This window comes from Anabas testudineus, chromosome 15, assembly GCF_900324465.2.
Source record: "Anabas testudineus chromosome 15, fAnaTes1.2, whole genome shotgun sequence".
NCBI classification, from domain to species: Eukaryota; Metazoa; Chordata; class Actinopteri; order Anabantiformes; family Anabantidae; genus Anabas; species Anabas testudineus.
Genome location: NC_046624.1, coordinates 10,099,134 through 10,114,356, shown reverse-complemented (window position 1 = coordinate 10,114,356; position 15,223 = coordinate 10,099,134). Strand labels below are relative to the sequence as shown.

The 15,223-nt window shown below is 42.7% G+C and overlaps 1 protein-coding gene and 1 non-coding gene across 2 annotated transcripts; both read left to right on the top strand.

Annotated features, from left to right (window-relative positions):
* The first annotated feature begins 5,168 nt into the window (after positions 1-5,168).
* Positions 5,169-14,451, top strand: pprc1 (PPARG related coactivator 1). Its single transcript, XM_026356307.1, has 14 exons — positions 5,169-5,297; positions 7,186-7,281; positions 7,406-7,555; positions 7,747-7,827; positions 7,909-9,973; positions 10,093-10,146; positions 11,035-11,095; positions 11,345-11,412; positions 11,636-12,356; positions 12,451-12,654; positions 12,744-12,822; positions 12,911-13,032; positions 13,350-13,501; positions 13,992-14,451. The coding sequence occupies exons 1-14, from the start codon at positions 5,217-5,219 to the stop codon at positions 14,090-14,092; spliced, it is 4,035 nt and encodes a 1,344-aa protein (XP_026212092.1). The 5' UTR covers positions 5,169-5,216; the 3' UTR covers positions 14,093-14,451.
* On the top strand, positions 13,128-13,267 carry LOC113159964. The gene has a single exon (XR_003298655.1). It is a non-coding gene; the product is annotated as a small nucleolar RNA SNORA50 (small nucleolar RNA).
* Positions 14,452-15,223: the final 772 nt, after the last annotated feature.

Here is a 15,223-nt window from a genome sequence, read left to right as displayed (position 1 = left end):
CACTCACTCACACACACTCACACGCCCTGCCTCGTGTATGACAGATTTCCATCTCTCTTTTTGTCTCCCTCTCTTTCTCCTTCCTTCTGTTTTTCCGCTGCATAGAGGAGACTGGTGTTAATGACTACAGACATTATTGATTAAAAATTCAAAGCCCACCTGGAGCGCAGGGACACCGGAGACCAATGGGAGGCTTGAGGGGTGTGCATGTACAAATGTGCACGCGCTCACATCCAACAGGAGCCGCATGTAAACAGTGTGACTGGACTGCAGGCTGTTTGCCCAGCAGCCTATGTCTCTTATCGCTCTTTACTCTTTTCTTGCTTTTTAATCTTACTTCACCCTGTCAATTTAATCTCCTTACCCTGTTGATATTACCTTGACCTTTCTGCAGCTTGATGTGGCCTGATGTGATTTTGTTTAATTTCCTTCCCTTCCCTGCTCATCTTTTATTTCCGATCATCTGTCTTGGCTCTCTTGGCTCGAGCGTGCCTGTCCTCCCAGCCAATAATCTCAATAATCTCACACTTCACTACGCAAACACACGAGCATATAACTGACTCCTATAAGATGGATGTCTTTGTTGCTCATGTACCTGATCCTGTTAGATTGTTAACAGACTCCACTGTAAATTACTGTGACTGAATACAATAAAGAAAGAATAAAGTTCCTCTGAAAGACTGTAGAGTACATCAACAAGTTTTAATTTAAATATGTATCTACATGTTGTTAAAGTGAATAATGTCTATATATATTTAGTATATCTGTGTAGCTTGTCTACTAAGGAAACCCCACACGACGTAAAGTCCAGTTTGACAAACCTCGGATCTCGCTTGTCTGTCAGTCACAACCAGTATATTACCAAAGGACAAACAACTGTCTACACTGGAACGAAAGCTGACAGGCAGGTTCCCCACACACCAGCGCACTGGCAGAAGCATCACAGTTAAATGTCATACACAGTGTAAGACGCTGTTCTCAGGACCGAGACACAATGAACAATCCTGCGGGCCTCCTCACCCTCCATCACACACCCCCCTCTTACTTGTCCCCCCTTTTTTCATGTCCCCTTCTCTCACACAAACAAACAAGCACACACACACACACACACACACACTTTTTGTCTTAACTCAACTGTTTCAACAAGGTCTGTCTCTTTCCGAGTTCTCTCATGCTCTCGCTGTTATTCCATCTTCAGTGTGCAAGACTGACATTAACAGAAGATACTGCTAGAACTGTGGACAAAAGCAGATAGTAGAGAGAGGCATCCCCAACACAACAAGAGAGAGAAAAAGAGGAGAGAGAAGACTGAGACAGAAGAAATAAAGGAGGGGTGAGTGAATCTGATTTGGGAAATGGCTTCTGTTTCCAGGAGTGATTGGGCTTTGAAGCTGTGCACTTCACCACTAAATGCACTGTCAGGCTTTCACTCTCCTCTCTTCCTCTCACTCTCGTACTCTTTGCAGATATAGAGATTCCCGCTCTGTCAACACATCCACATATCGCTCAAAAGGCTCTCTGAGGATAATGAAGTTCCCCCTCTGTTCGCCTCCGTCTCTCTACTGTGGGAACGTGCAGCGGCAGCAGTTCCACAACACCAACACTATGTGACAGACAGCAAAGTGCCTGCACACAGACACACTGACTGCTTGGCTTACTGAAGCACACATCCACTCACGCACTGATACACTCTTAGTATGTTGTCCTCTGACAGCAGACAAATACTTGTTCTCATCTACTGACTATCTTGTTTCTTCCTGAATTCCCAAGAAATGTTTTAAAAGGCTCCTGGTGAAATACTTATCTCAGGTGAGTTCATGCCATCAGTCCTTACCTCTCAGTCTTTTGTCTTGCAGCTGTTTTGCGCCCCCCCTCCTCTCCTTTTATTTCTCTCCCACACTCTCCCTCACAGACAATCACTGTTAGACATCGTCCATGTCAGTGCTTACCTTTGTCTTCCTTTTTCCTCTGCGCCCACGCTTGCTCGAAAAAGTCCGCCTGGGTCAGTCGCGCGGAGGAAAGCAAGCTGGGCCAGCAGAGCGAGTGAGAGAGAGAGAGAGAGGGAGAGAGAGACGGAGAGTGTGATGAGCAGATGCAGATAGGAGACACAAATGGAGGGGGGATCTAGCAGTGTGCAAATTGGATGTTCAGAGGGAAGGAAGGAGGGAAGGAAGAAAGGAAGGAAGAGGATGAGGGGAAAAGGACGGGGGGGGGGGGGCAACTCTCAGCTGCACTGGTATGAATATGACGCAGAGGTAACAACCACAACCACTTCTCTTCTTCTCTCTTTTCTCCAACCTCATCCCTTCATACCCACCAAGAGATAGGAGAGACGGGGGGAGAGAGAGAGGGCACTGTATCCATGGCAACGGCAGAGCAGCGGTAGGTAGCGGTTAGGGAGTGTGTTGGGGCACAGTAGTGTTCTTCTCTTTCTCTGTCTCTCTCTCTCTCAGACACACACAGACAAGCTCTTTCAGCTCCCACAGATGTACAGTACGCAGTCTCTGATATGCTGGAGGAAAAAGCTGCAGAGGAAATGTGAGCAGTGGATTCATTAGAACATGACAGGTAATGGGAAGCAGACTGTTTGGGCCTGTTGTGTCTCAGACACATTGGGAACAGGCACAAAGGAAGCACAAGTTAATTCGACTGTACGTGTAAACAAGAAGGGAACCACCACATAACAAGTAACGTCTGAGTGAAACATTGATGTGAAAAGAGATCAAACAAAACTGATTGTTACAATTGCTCAAATGCTGGAGAACCTGCCGACTAAACTAACATTTGAAACATTTTTCATACAAATGCTGCATATGTGCTGCACCACATAACTAAATTGGATTTGTTCTCTATGGAAAATTCATGTTCTTCAAAGGAAATGCAGCAAGGGACACAATTGATCAGTGAGATCATTAATTGTCGCCTTCGGGATGCCTGGATCATTGCCAGAAATGATGCAGCACATGGAAACAAATCTACACTGCAGTGGGTCTGCTGTGTTCCCTGGTGTGTCTGTTGTTTTGAAACTGCTTGGCAACAAGGATGCTTTCTCAAATTCACCATAATGAGCTTTACTGAAGAGCTCTGCCACAGCGAGGAAGCTGTTGGAGAACGAAGGTTTGCGAACTTCACAAATAGCAGTGAGAGAACAGAGCAGGTTTATTCGTCGTGTAGCGGAATTGAAAGAAGAAGAGAAAGATAAACAAGCCGAAGACCACCCCGTATGTGTATGTGAGGTCGTAGCTAGGTTCACCTCTAATCCATGTAACCTGCGGGACAGAGGATATTGCCTATGGGCTTTCTCCGCCATGCAGTACCACTCCTAATGAGTTGCACATCACACCCACTTCTGTATTTGACCCAATGTAATCCCCACCTATAATAATTTGAAATTTTGATTCACTGGCAGTACCCTTCCTTCATCAACCAGTGTCTTGATTGACAAAGCATTCACAAATAAATACTCAAGGTCCACTTGCCAGCTTTTTCCAGAGCTCATCAGCTTTACCAATGTGTACAGCTGTCATCAGTCCATTTTAGTATGAGAGTTTAGTCTTGTTATAACAGGTGGATCTAACATAGGGAGAGACCGTAACCTCTGTCTTTGATGGATGTGATTAGTCTCTTGGTCTTTTTCCAACCATTCACTGACTCCTGGGAAACAGAAAGGTGGTGTTTTAATTACTAGGACATGATGTGCACCAGAATAGTGACATTAAGGCAGCATCTTTCAAAATAAAAGTGTATTTACACAGCTGGCATATTGAAAACCTCATACAGTACATAACTTTTGCTTAAACAGCGACCACTGGTGGTGTAAATTATGATTACAAGATTGCCAAACGCAGTATATAATTGTTTTCTAACCGATGAAATATACAGGCAGCAGAATACACTTTGAAGCACAACTGTGCACATTTAGAAATCCATATTTGTCACTGTGTAACCTAACAGTGTGGTCAAAATATATAGTGTTGACAAATTTCTTATAGAAAGAGAAATGTGATTTAAATGTGGCAAAAATACACTTCATCTCCACACAAATTATGCTTTTTCTCATCCAAAGAGTTCCCAAGTACTTAAGGGTCCTTCTTACTTCCTCCTTTCCACAGTCTTTCGAAGTACAAGCAATTAAACTAAAACTGTGGGAGCAAAAATGCCAAACAGATGGAACGAAGCCAAGGAGCAGTGTAGGCACTGCCACTGAATTTGCTTGCAAAGTGATAACTTCCTCTAAACTTTTCAAATTTGGACTGTGGATATTTATCTTAGGGATATTTGAGAGTTTGTTGTGTTTATGCTCCCTGCATTTTGTGTATGTGCATCATATTACGTTTCTGACCAGAAATAGTCTTTGTCTTTATATATTAGAAACCAGAATCAATTGCATCATGAATATTTGTCTCTGTAAAATCATTTGATTTTTCCCATTCTGTAATTTTGCTCTAATAAAGAAACTCAAACAACATCTGGGCTCAACTCCATTTAACTGAAGTATTTTCCCTTCTGCATGCATTGCAATATGACTTGTCACCAACACCTCAGGACTTAGCTGGAAATCACATTAGGGCTGCAAGTAACAAGCCACCACTTCACCAGATGGTATCTTCAAACGTCTTACTTTGTCCACTCAACATTAAATATTACTCCACAATATTACACATTGTGCTTGATTAATGCCTCAATCTATAATCACAATGAATAATTATCAATGTTCTGCTCTTAAGCTAATAATCAAATTCACCCATCTCGGAAAAAAGCTATAGAAATAAGTATATAGCCAATATTTCCTTCTTATATTATATTTATATTATTATATTTATATTATATATTTTTCTCTAGTATATCTACCTGCTGCTGTTCCCTACCTGGATGTGTTTGTTGGGTTTTCAGTAGTTTCAGCTATTGTTACAACTATAAAACACACTGAATAGTCTGTGGTATAATAAACCGCTGCAACAGGATTTGACTTATGTCTCTAATGTCCATTTTCTATCGTGTTCATTTTTGCAGCACATCTGCCACAAGGTAGAGCTCAAGCGTGTTAAAGAACTACAAAAGAAAACGTGACCACGTAACCCCTGACCGACGCCGTCATTATACGTCATTTTGCCGGGAACAGGGAACACGTGTTTCCTACCGGCGAGCTTGTGTTTCTGATGCTCGATTCATTCCTTTTCATTCCGAGACGAGTCGGGCCAGGGGAGAGAGGCAAGATGGCGGCGCGGTGGGGAGTAGGCGAGGAGACTTTAACTGCGTGCAATATGGATTTTTTCCCCATGGATACACTAGACGAGGTAAAGATTATCACCCGTTCTGTGTCTCCTGGTATGAAATGTAATTGTTACTAGTTCCGTGTGTGTTTTTAGACGCAGGACAGAGCGTGTGTTGTGTGTAGGAGCTGGACACTGCGCATGGAAAAGTGACACGTGGATGCCACCCTGGTATCACTAGTAAAACTTATTCAAAAAGTATTCATTGCTTTCTGGTTATTGCATTTAGACAACTCGCTGTTTATAAACCAAATGAGCAGAACACAGTAGTTGGTTTAAAACCCGCTGCTAGGTTTAGCTGTATGTAAATGCTAACTAGCTGGTGGGTCAGTGAAGCCCAGGCCGGCCGGCCGGCTGGCTAGTGAACGACGCAGTTTCCTCCCTTATTATAGAAACTGTGCTTCAAACAAAGTGACAGTTTTGTATTTTTATTGGGTGGTACCCTGGCATGTGCACCAGTTGCATAAATACTATCAATGTTAAGCATTTAAGCTTCATATGCGGGTTTATGTGCAAAAGTAGTCAGTTTCCTGGTCATCTTCCGACACACGTGGTAACAAACACTACAACATGTCCGTCAGTTCTCTCAATCACGTCGTTGCATTGTGGATATAAACTTCTTTTCAGCTCGTTAGCTTCTTTCAGCTGGTTTATCTTGCTTTGGTGTAGTTTATAGGCTTAATGCCAGCACGTTGCAGTAGTGAATCATCTGCTCAGTGATGATGCACACCATGATGAAGCTCTTTCCCACTCAGACAGTGATTGTATTTTATACAGTTACACACACCTGTATCATTATTCACTGTTGCTGCTGCAGCATGACAGGTTTTCAGTCGAAATCCACATGTGTGTATATCCACATGCGGTGGAGTCGTGGTGGATCACATGTTGGGTCCTCTCACACATGCGCAGAAGATGGCTACAGTTTAACTGTACGCACACCGCTTATAGAGCATATTTAAAAAAAACACCTGAAGTTTTTAAACGTGCTGGATGACGTGTTAACATGTTGTCTACATGAGATGGTTGGAAATAAACGGCGAGCAGCAGACATGCGGGCCCTGCTGGAGTTTGTTGTAGTGCTACACGTGGGCTAAGCAGCCTCCCTTTGGACGGGGTGAGGCGAGGCTCAAACATGTCTGCGCACTGTGTGTCCATGTGTGGACAGAAACACGTGGGTCACCCTAGATCATTACTGCATGTTTAGATGAAAGTGCATAACGTTATCAGTTATATGTGCTGGACTTAGTGTAGTTATACATATTACTTAAATGTGGGGAGTTGTTAAACACAAACTGAGCCTCCATCCTACATGTTTTCACTCTGTTTTGCCTATTTCAGACTGTGGGGAAATGATTGGTATTTTGTTTTTCCTCTAAACTGGAACACAACATGAAAATAAATTGCATGTTGAAATGGCTTACTCAACTTCAGATACCCATCGAGATAGTTTAACCAGTTTTGCTGTGCAACTTTTTTTTTTTTTACAAAGACTTAATTTCTTTAACATTTTCTCATGAAATTCTTTCAAAACAGGATGTTGATTCTGTGTTTGTACAACAAGACAATGGGGTGTTTTGCTTTGAATTGTTGCAGCACTCTTTACAGTTAAAAATGTGTTCAAGAAGTGTAAATTCAAAGGCAAGTGGACACACTTTTTTTATTAAAAAGAAAGGATAATTAGAGAATTAGACAAACTAGTTGTAATGGTACAGAAGCCCAGTGGTCCATATATATTAAGAGCTCATTGCCTTGTGTCTACTAGTAGTGTGGTAAATACACATTTATAGCCACAGTTATGTACATGTGGGTGGCTGCTTCCAGATAGTCTTCACCTGCATGTTTGTTTGGTTTTTTTCAGTTTTGTCTGAGTTTTTTCAAAAGAAATCTGAAGTGTGTTTTTCCTCTCCAGTCTTCTGGACTGAGCTCTGAAGAAACTCTAGAGACCCTGCAAAGTTGCGTAGATCCCTCCATTCTTTCTATCTTTGAGGACATGCCAACAATAGAGGTATGAATGTTTTCACATGCTTACATATTCAAATAACCTAATAGATCTATGTTGTGTAAACTTTCTACAGTTGTTTGTTGCAGTCTGAATTGTTCATGCTTTGACCTAATTATCATGTTTATAGACTAAAGGACTTGATGAGGAGAGCGAAGCCACGCTGCTAACTGCCCTGACAGAGATACTTGACAATGTGGATGATGAGAACTTGTCCCCATTCGACACACTGCCTGACTCCGACCTGCTGTCAAATCAGAAGGGCAGGGAACACTCTCCGGTTAGTGCCCAGCTGTCATACATACCTATCTAGTCGCACAGATTCCGGGCCTTTTAGCTTGGGGCAGAGAGAGTGAAGGGACAGAAAGGAAAAACCTGTTGTCCTGTGTGGTTCTAAACATACTTCATTGGTTTTAGATGTTTGTGAAAGTATTATTGTCCTAATGCTTTTGCTTATTTCTCACTCTCTAGCTCAGGAGATTGCTGTGTCTGTCTCGTTCCCCTCCAGAAAAAGACTCCCTATATAGTTCAAGACCCATATCAAATGGAAAGGTATCCTTCCCTCCAGATAGTCAATGTTTATATAAAGTTGAAAAGGAGATGGATTTTTATAATTTTACTTTGTTTTCTCAGAGTCTCCCCAGAATGCAGCCTGACTCTCTCCAGAGGAGTGATGGGGAAGAAGAAGAAGACAGCTCCCTCACTCTAAGCCCAGTGAGGCAGGATTCATCTCCTGATCATGACCTCTTAGACTGGGATGGTCTCAACCTCCCACTTCCTGTTACTTTTGAGCAGAGTGGTGAAGATGGTCTTTCAGTCAGCCTGGGAGATTTGGTCAGGCACATGCACCCATACTGTATGACCATTTGTTTAGAGAATGAAGATGGGGAACAGATGTTTCCTGAAGGAGGCATCGTACTTGAGGTTGTGGACCAGGCAGAGAATGGTGAACCCATCCTTGCCATCCCTGATATGGGTCTCCCTTTGTCTCTGCAACTTAAAGAGCAGTCTACAGAAAATGAGCAGAAGGTGCCAAGTGAAATAACAGAGGCAGCCTCTGACATTTCTGAGCATATAGTTGTTGATGATGATGATGATTTAACAGTCACAGAACCTGTAGTGAAAGCTGCAACGTCTGCAACACCAGACTCATTTTCAGATGTGAAGGATGACATGATCAGCAATAAACAGGAGGAGATTAAAGAAAAAATTCCATCTCGCAGAAAAAAGAAAAAGAAATGTAAGGAACAACCTGAGCCTGTGGAGAAAAGGGTTCTTAGAAGTGGCACAGTCACAAACATGGCACAGGAAACACCCAGAAAGCCTGACAAAAAGTTGGAGAAAAAAGAGAAGAAACCCAAAGTACCAAAGGTTCCTCCCACTGCAACTCTATTTTCAGAAAAAACAAAGAAAGCAAATCCATGCCAAACTGAAACACAAAAAGGAATCACCACTACAATTCTGTTGCCTGAAATGAACATACAAGCTGCTACACCTGTTTCACCAAGACAGGATACAGTTGAGTTAAACATTAGTGCTGAGAAGATTGAGCCTAGCTGTTCTCCCACAACACTGAGCTCCCAGCAGCCCAATGAAATGCAGAAACAGCCGGCCCCAGTCTCTGAGAACCTGGAAGAGTCAGCAGCAGCATCCTCTGCTGTGCTGCCCTTGCCGTCTTCAGATAGTCCTGCAGCTGCTGCTAGTCCCATAACTCAGAGGACACCACCTGTTAGTGAGGCCCTTCCTTCTGTGGCACCTGTGGCTCCAGAACCGAAGCCCAAATCACTCAGTCTCCAGGAATACCGGCGGCTCCGACAGCAGAAAAAGCCTGCCCCAGTGGAAAAACAAGACAACAACAGCACCAAGTGGCCCAGCCTTCAGGAGCTTCCTAAAGAGCTTCCTCCTATCCCCTGCCTGCCTGACCCCAGCCCCAGGGATCGACGTCCCAACACCCAGACAACAAAGAAGGAAGTGGAGGAGATCAAGCCTGCTTGGCAGCCAAGGGGACCAGCTGCACCACCAACACCTGAGGCACTATTGGTGCCACCAGCCTACATGGTTGCCTCATCCAGCAAAGTTTCAGCTGCTACTCCTCCTACTCCTAAGCCTCAGCAAACCCCCGAACCTTCCGAATCTTGTCTGCTTCAAAAACCCTTATCTCATGCCCCTAAATCAGTGGAGGGTTCATCAATACAGCAGCACACCACTGGTCAACCTGCAGTCCCTCTTGTGCCTCTGAGCTCTGCATCTCTAGTGTGTTCAAAACAAGTCAGCCACTTGAAGTCTTCAACAGATGAGAAATCTTCTCCTGTGCTTTCAAGAGAAAATAGCGAAGTCACTCAGTCTGCAGTGCTTACCAAGACCTGTCCTGAAACCACTACAGAGGGGGTCGCACCCACTGCTGCTACTGTGTCTGCTTCCAGTGCTCCCCAGAAGACCACAGTTACCCCGAAGTTGGCTGAGGTCACTGCTGCTACCTCATTAAATAAGCCCATCACTTTTGATGATGAGTCTTCCAAAATTACAGCCAGTGGTACCCAGTTCAGTCCTTCTCCAGCTGCTAATTCTTCTGAATCCAAGAGTTTGAAGGCACAACCTGTTGTGCTTGAAACTAAAGAGAACCCCACTAAGGCACTAAAACCCCAAAGGACAAAGAGCCCTACACAGGAGCTGATTGAGGCCTTCACCAGTGAGATAGGTAAGTTTAATGTTAATCAAATGGTTTAATAAAAAAAATTGTACATAAGATACAATAAACTGTAGTTAAAGTACAATTCAATCATGTTTTGTGTGATAATTAATACATATATTTTGTAGGTATTGAAGCTGCTGATCTGACAAGCTTGCTGGAGCAGTTTGAGGAAACTCAAGGTAATCCATAATGGTTGATTGGTCTTCTCAAAGAGCTCCTCTGTCTATTTCCTGTGTCACAGTGTTTTATTTGCATCATCTGGATGGTTGTACTGTCCAGTAGCTTAGTGGGTCACATAGTTCAGTATAAGCTAAATGTAGTCAGAGTATCAGTTTTCCTGGTTGTGTAATGGCAGGAAGTGGCATACAACATAGCAGCACTATCTTTGGTTGGCAGCAGTGGGTTAGTAGGTAGAACGAGTTTCACCACAAGACAGAAGTGGCAGCACAGAGCTTCACTGCTGTTGTGGATGTGTTTAGGAATGTGTCATCAGTGCAGGTGGATTTCTTTATTTGAGCAACAGCATATACAACAGTTCACAGTCCACCAAAAGTGACCTACGGAACAAAGATATGATTTTCATAAGACCTTGGAGCTTATGTGATCCTCCCTAGAGAAGCATGTTTAACACTCAGAGGTTGACTGACGACAGGGTTTTTGTTGCCTTACCACTGAAACATTCCCCTTTAAGAGATGTGTGCTACGGGGGGCAGAGAAGCTGTTTTTGTCCTCTTGTCTGCTCAGCTGCTGGAATTCTGCCCTGTCCGCAAATCCATTTAACTCTCGCCCTGCTGTCTTTGTTTGTGCGGATGTACTGTCCCCAATTCTAACAAGTGCCTAGACTGTATGTGCCATTAGTCATGTCAGTGAATGTGTTATTGAACTATTGTTGTGCGGTTTGTAAAGTGTCTAAAGTAGCTGCTGACCATGTGGTGAAATTCTACAATAAACTCATAATACATGACATTATTCTCACACTTATCTACATATCTTGGAATTTCTCAGTGTTGCTCTGTCTATTCTGTAATTCCCATTGCTGATGCATTTTTATTTCCTTCTCCCTTCAGCCAAAGAGGAGCAATGTGTGCCGGAGGTCTCTGGTAGAGCAGCAGCTGTAGGAAACTCAAGGTGAGTTACCCTACAGCCCCTAAGCTGCTCTTTATGAGTGAAACTATTTGCTGTGTGTGGAGGAGACACACATTTCGCCAAGACCTACCGCAGACCTTGCTGTTGTCTGGCCACAGTTCTGAATTTCTGTGGCCTAGCTTAATGACTTTTTGTCTGGACTTTGGTGCCCTCTAATCCAAAGACTGGCTAAGGTGTGAACTACACTGTGTACCAATGATATACTAACACATTCTTGTGCTTACTTTGCAGTTTTGAGTTGGCCCCAGAGAAAACTGTTGTGGAACGTGTGAGAGCGAATGACCTCTCAAGTACTGCAGGTAATTTAGAGTTGTGCTTAATATGAAATCAGTGGAATTGTTAAAATAGCAGTTAAATGTCACATTCAGGTTTTTATTATTATGAAAAGGTAAAGTACAAATGTTGTTTACTCTGCCGTTGTTAGCTTATGTGTTTTTGATGCTTCCAGCATTCAACATATACTGGCTGCTGCTCTTGAAAGTCAGGTATAATGGTGGTAAATTTTGTTTGTCTCTGCTACAGCTCTGACTCCTCCAGCCACTCCTCCCCATCAGATGTGGAAACCTCTTGTCCCTGTGGCCCTGCTAGGGAAAAGCAAGACTTCTGAGGCCTCCAAGTTGAGTCCCTCTAAGGTTATCCAGATAGAAGCTCGTCCGCTGCCCTCAGTCAGGTCCCGCAGTAAACCCACTCCTGCTGCTATTACTATAGCTGCTGACCTTGCATGTATGGACCATGATTACTGCCTACCCAACAAAGGCACTTCCACTGGAGAGCCAGGCAAGCGCTGGAACGTCAAACAGCAATCTTTTATCACTATTAAACCCATCAAACAACCCACCGAAGCCACTACACAAACACCCCCAGCTTCCTTGGATTCCTCTGCCAAGGTAGACCCTGCAGTTACAACCAAAACGCCACGGTTTCCACTGACACAGCCCCTGGATCACAGACCTGATGGGTTGGAGAGAAATTCTGTTCTGGAAACTCCAGATGCTTCTCCTACTCGACAGGAGACTGATTCTGCTGGGAAAGAAGGAAGCCCAAGGAGAGGACCTTCTGGGAGGTCATACCGTCAACATGCTGCTTCACGCACAACCAGCCCCAGATCTAGTCCCAAAGAGAGAACTGGTGCCCGGTCTAGAAAAAGATCCCATAGATCTCCCAGCAGTATGTCCAGCGGTTCAGAGTCAGACTCTCATTCCTCTAGATCTCGGTCCAGATCACACTCTCCATCTAAAAAAAGGTTTGTATCTCTGTCCAAATGTCATCTTAATGCTCTTTACTCTGGGGTATGATTTACTGTGTTTTTTATTTGCATTCCTTCTTGTCCTTTCTAGGTATCGCCCCCGTCTCTCGGAGAGCAGTTCCAGCTCTTCCTCTCGGTCCTCCTCTCGGTCATCTCCCTCCGTGTCCTGCTCCCCTCCCAGGAGGAGGAGGTACTCATATTCTTCCTCTCGTTCTGGCTCATGGAGTCGCTCCAGGTCGCGATCTAGATCACCTGATAGGCGAGCACAGTGGAGTAGAAGCAGAAGAATGTACAGGTAAAGTATATTAACTATATTCAGTACTATGTTGACATGAACTTTAATTTGACATGCACTTTAAAAAGGATTTGTCTTGTCTTTCTTAGTCCCTCATATGAATGTGGATATGGTCACAGTGCAAAGGCAGATGTGGAAGAGGTGAAAAGAAGCAAAGAGAAAGCCATTGTAAGTTAATTTTACTGGGGGCAGTTTTTAAATGCAGAATACAATATTTTATTCTTGAATATTAAAAGTTGTCTTCTTCTTCTCTCAGGAGGAGCGTCGAGTTGTTTACGTTGGTCGAATTCGGGGTACGATGACCCAGAAAGAGCTTAGAGAGCGCTTCTCTTTATTTGGCGAGATTGAAGATTGCACCCTGCACTTTAGAAACCATGGGTGAGTACACAAACAGAAGGGATTGTATATGTTTACACTTGTCTGTTACTGTTTGTGTAACAAATTATTACTTTAATAAGGCTAGAACAAACAAATTGCACTGTCTTTGAACCTCATTGGTCGTGTCCGTGACCTCTTAGGCCAAGCTACAGTGCTAAAGCAAAGTGAGTCTTGTTCATAACTGGGGCCTCCTGGCAACTCTCCCAGGTTGCTCTTTTAAAAGCAAGTCACAGCGCAGAACTGTAAAAGTCCTTTATGATCCTCCCTGGATCTCTGCCAAACTGAACATACGCTGAGGCTCTGGTTATCTGTTGCAGGGACAACTATGGCTTTGTGACTTATTACAACACCAAGGATGCTTTCACGGCCATTGAAAACGGAAGCAAGCTGCGCAAGCCTGATGAGCTCCCGTTTGATCTCTGTTTTGGTGGGAGGAGACAGTTCTGCAAGTCCAGTTATTCCGACTTGGGTAGGCATGGTCTCAATTTGACAGACACAAAAGGAAGTCCTGTAGCTCTAACCTAGAGGGCTATTAATTGTATTTGACTTGGATTTGGGTGTTTGGAGAAGACTGGAGATACTGGCTATAGTTCATCCTAGTTCAGTGTGCTCACAAGCCAAATGTAACAAAGCCCCTTTTGAGCAAACTGTCTTTTAATGTGCTTTTAGTATGTTTCTAATTATTATATATCAACATATAAAATGTCAAATACTTTTATCTAATTGTATGTTTTGCCTTTCATACATTACTAGTAAAGTTGTATCTACCACTGCAGAGACCTTTAGTCATGTCCTCTATATTCATTTTTACAGTATGACTGTTTTAATGACATTTATGATGCATTTTAAAAAATTTTATTGACCGTAGTCACAATTGACTTTTCTGCCATTAAAATCTGAATTTAAATTTTATTTGTTATTGAATGTGGAGCTGACTTGGTCTGTTTGTGTCTTTTCAGATTCGAGTAGAGATTACGATCCAACTCCGGCAAAAAACAAGTTTCATGCACTAGACTTCGACACTTTACTGAAGCAGGCCAAGCAGAATCAGAAGAGGTAACGAGAGGCCTGCGGCAGGAAGAAGCTGACACTTACCTCAGAGCCAATGACTTGGCTTCTCACCTGCAACACTGTCTTTACATTTTAGTTGTTGCATTAGTTTTTGTTTGTGTTATTTTGTTTCTGCAAGCTAATGCCTTCTATTGAAGTGAACATTTGTAATGAAAGTAGTAAAAGAAGTTAAAAAAAAAAAGAAATAAGTGAAATAAATTTTTTTAAAGTTTATTTAAATATGAAATCAAATTTAAATGGTATGGAGAGAGTAATTTTAAGAGGGAAGACTAAGTGGAATGAAACTCCCTTATTATTGGGAAAGGATGTAATGCATTTGAATGTACTACAAACCTAAATAAAGAAAAAGGAAAGTAAAGTGTGTGTTTTATTTTGTTTTGTTTTTATCCAGCACATGTTACTGTTTTTAGTTTAAAAGGTGTAACCAAAGTTTAGAATAAGAAGTCTTTCTTACAGGGGCCATTTTGACATCTAACAAGAAAGGCACATGGGTAAACAAAGTAATGGCTGAATTTGGGTTTGCTACATGAGTTCTCCTATTTGTGCAAACATCAAATATATGCTGTGTAAAAAAAGCTTTAGCAGAACAAAGCCTCTATTGCTCTAAAACATTTGATATAGTAAAAAAATTTCCTGTCAAGCTTTTGATTTTTCTTTAAAACCATCAGAAGCACAGAGATCACCAGGAACAACTCTTATATATCACCGCACCAGATGTTTTACTTCATGTCACAGATCTGCACAAACTTGGATTTAATATTTTTGTGTATTTTTTTATTTATATATATATATATGTGTAACATCTGTCCTTCACTAGTTAAAATGTCTGCTCTGAGAAAAGCTACATAAAACAAAGCATGCACCATCTTCCCTTAATACACGTTGTGTGTCCTCAGCAGAGTAAAATGCTACGTTTTGTGTAAGTGGGCAAAAGTAAAACTGATTATATCTCTGCCACTTGGAACAAAGCATGTGTGTTTTGCTGACAGATAGTCGAGCCCTAACAAACGAGCAGCACCTCCGCGCTGTTTGAATGGAGCGTCGGAGCTTTGCTGCATTCCTAATATGGATTGGAATCTCAAGATGTTGCAAAGCTGTTGAGATAGTCAACGCTGACAAC

Bases quoted from the DNA above. Each gene is read 5' to 3' on its own strand.
- pprc1 (XM_026356307.1), top strand. From the start codon at position 5,217: ATGGCGGCGCGGTGGGGAGTAGGCGAGGAGACTTTAACTGCGTGCAAT. The intron at 7,282-7,405 runs GTATGAATGTTT...TCATGTTTATAG, and splicing joins AGGACATGCCAACAATAGAG to ACTAAAGGACTTGATGAGGA. The intron at 9,974-10,092 runs GTAAGTTTAATG...TATATTTTGTAG, and splicing joins GGCCTTCACCAGTGAGATAG to GTATTGAAGCTGCTGATCTG.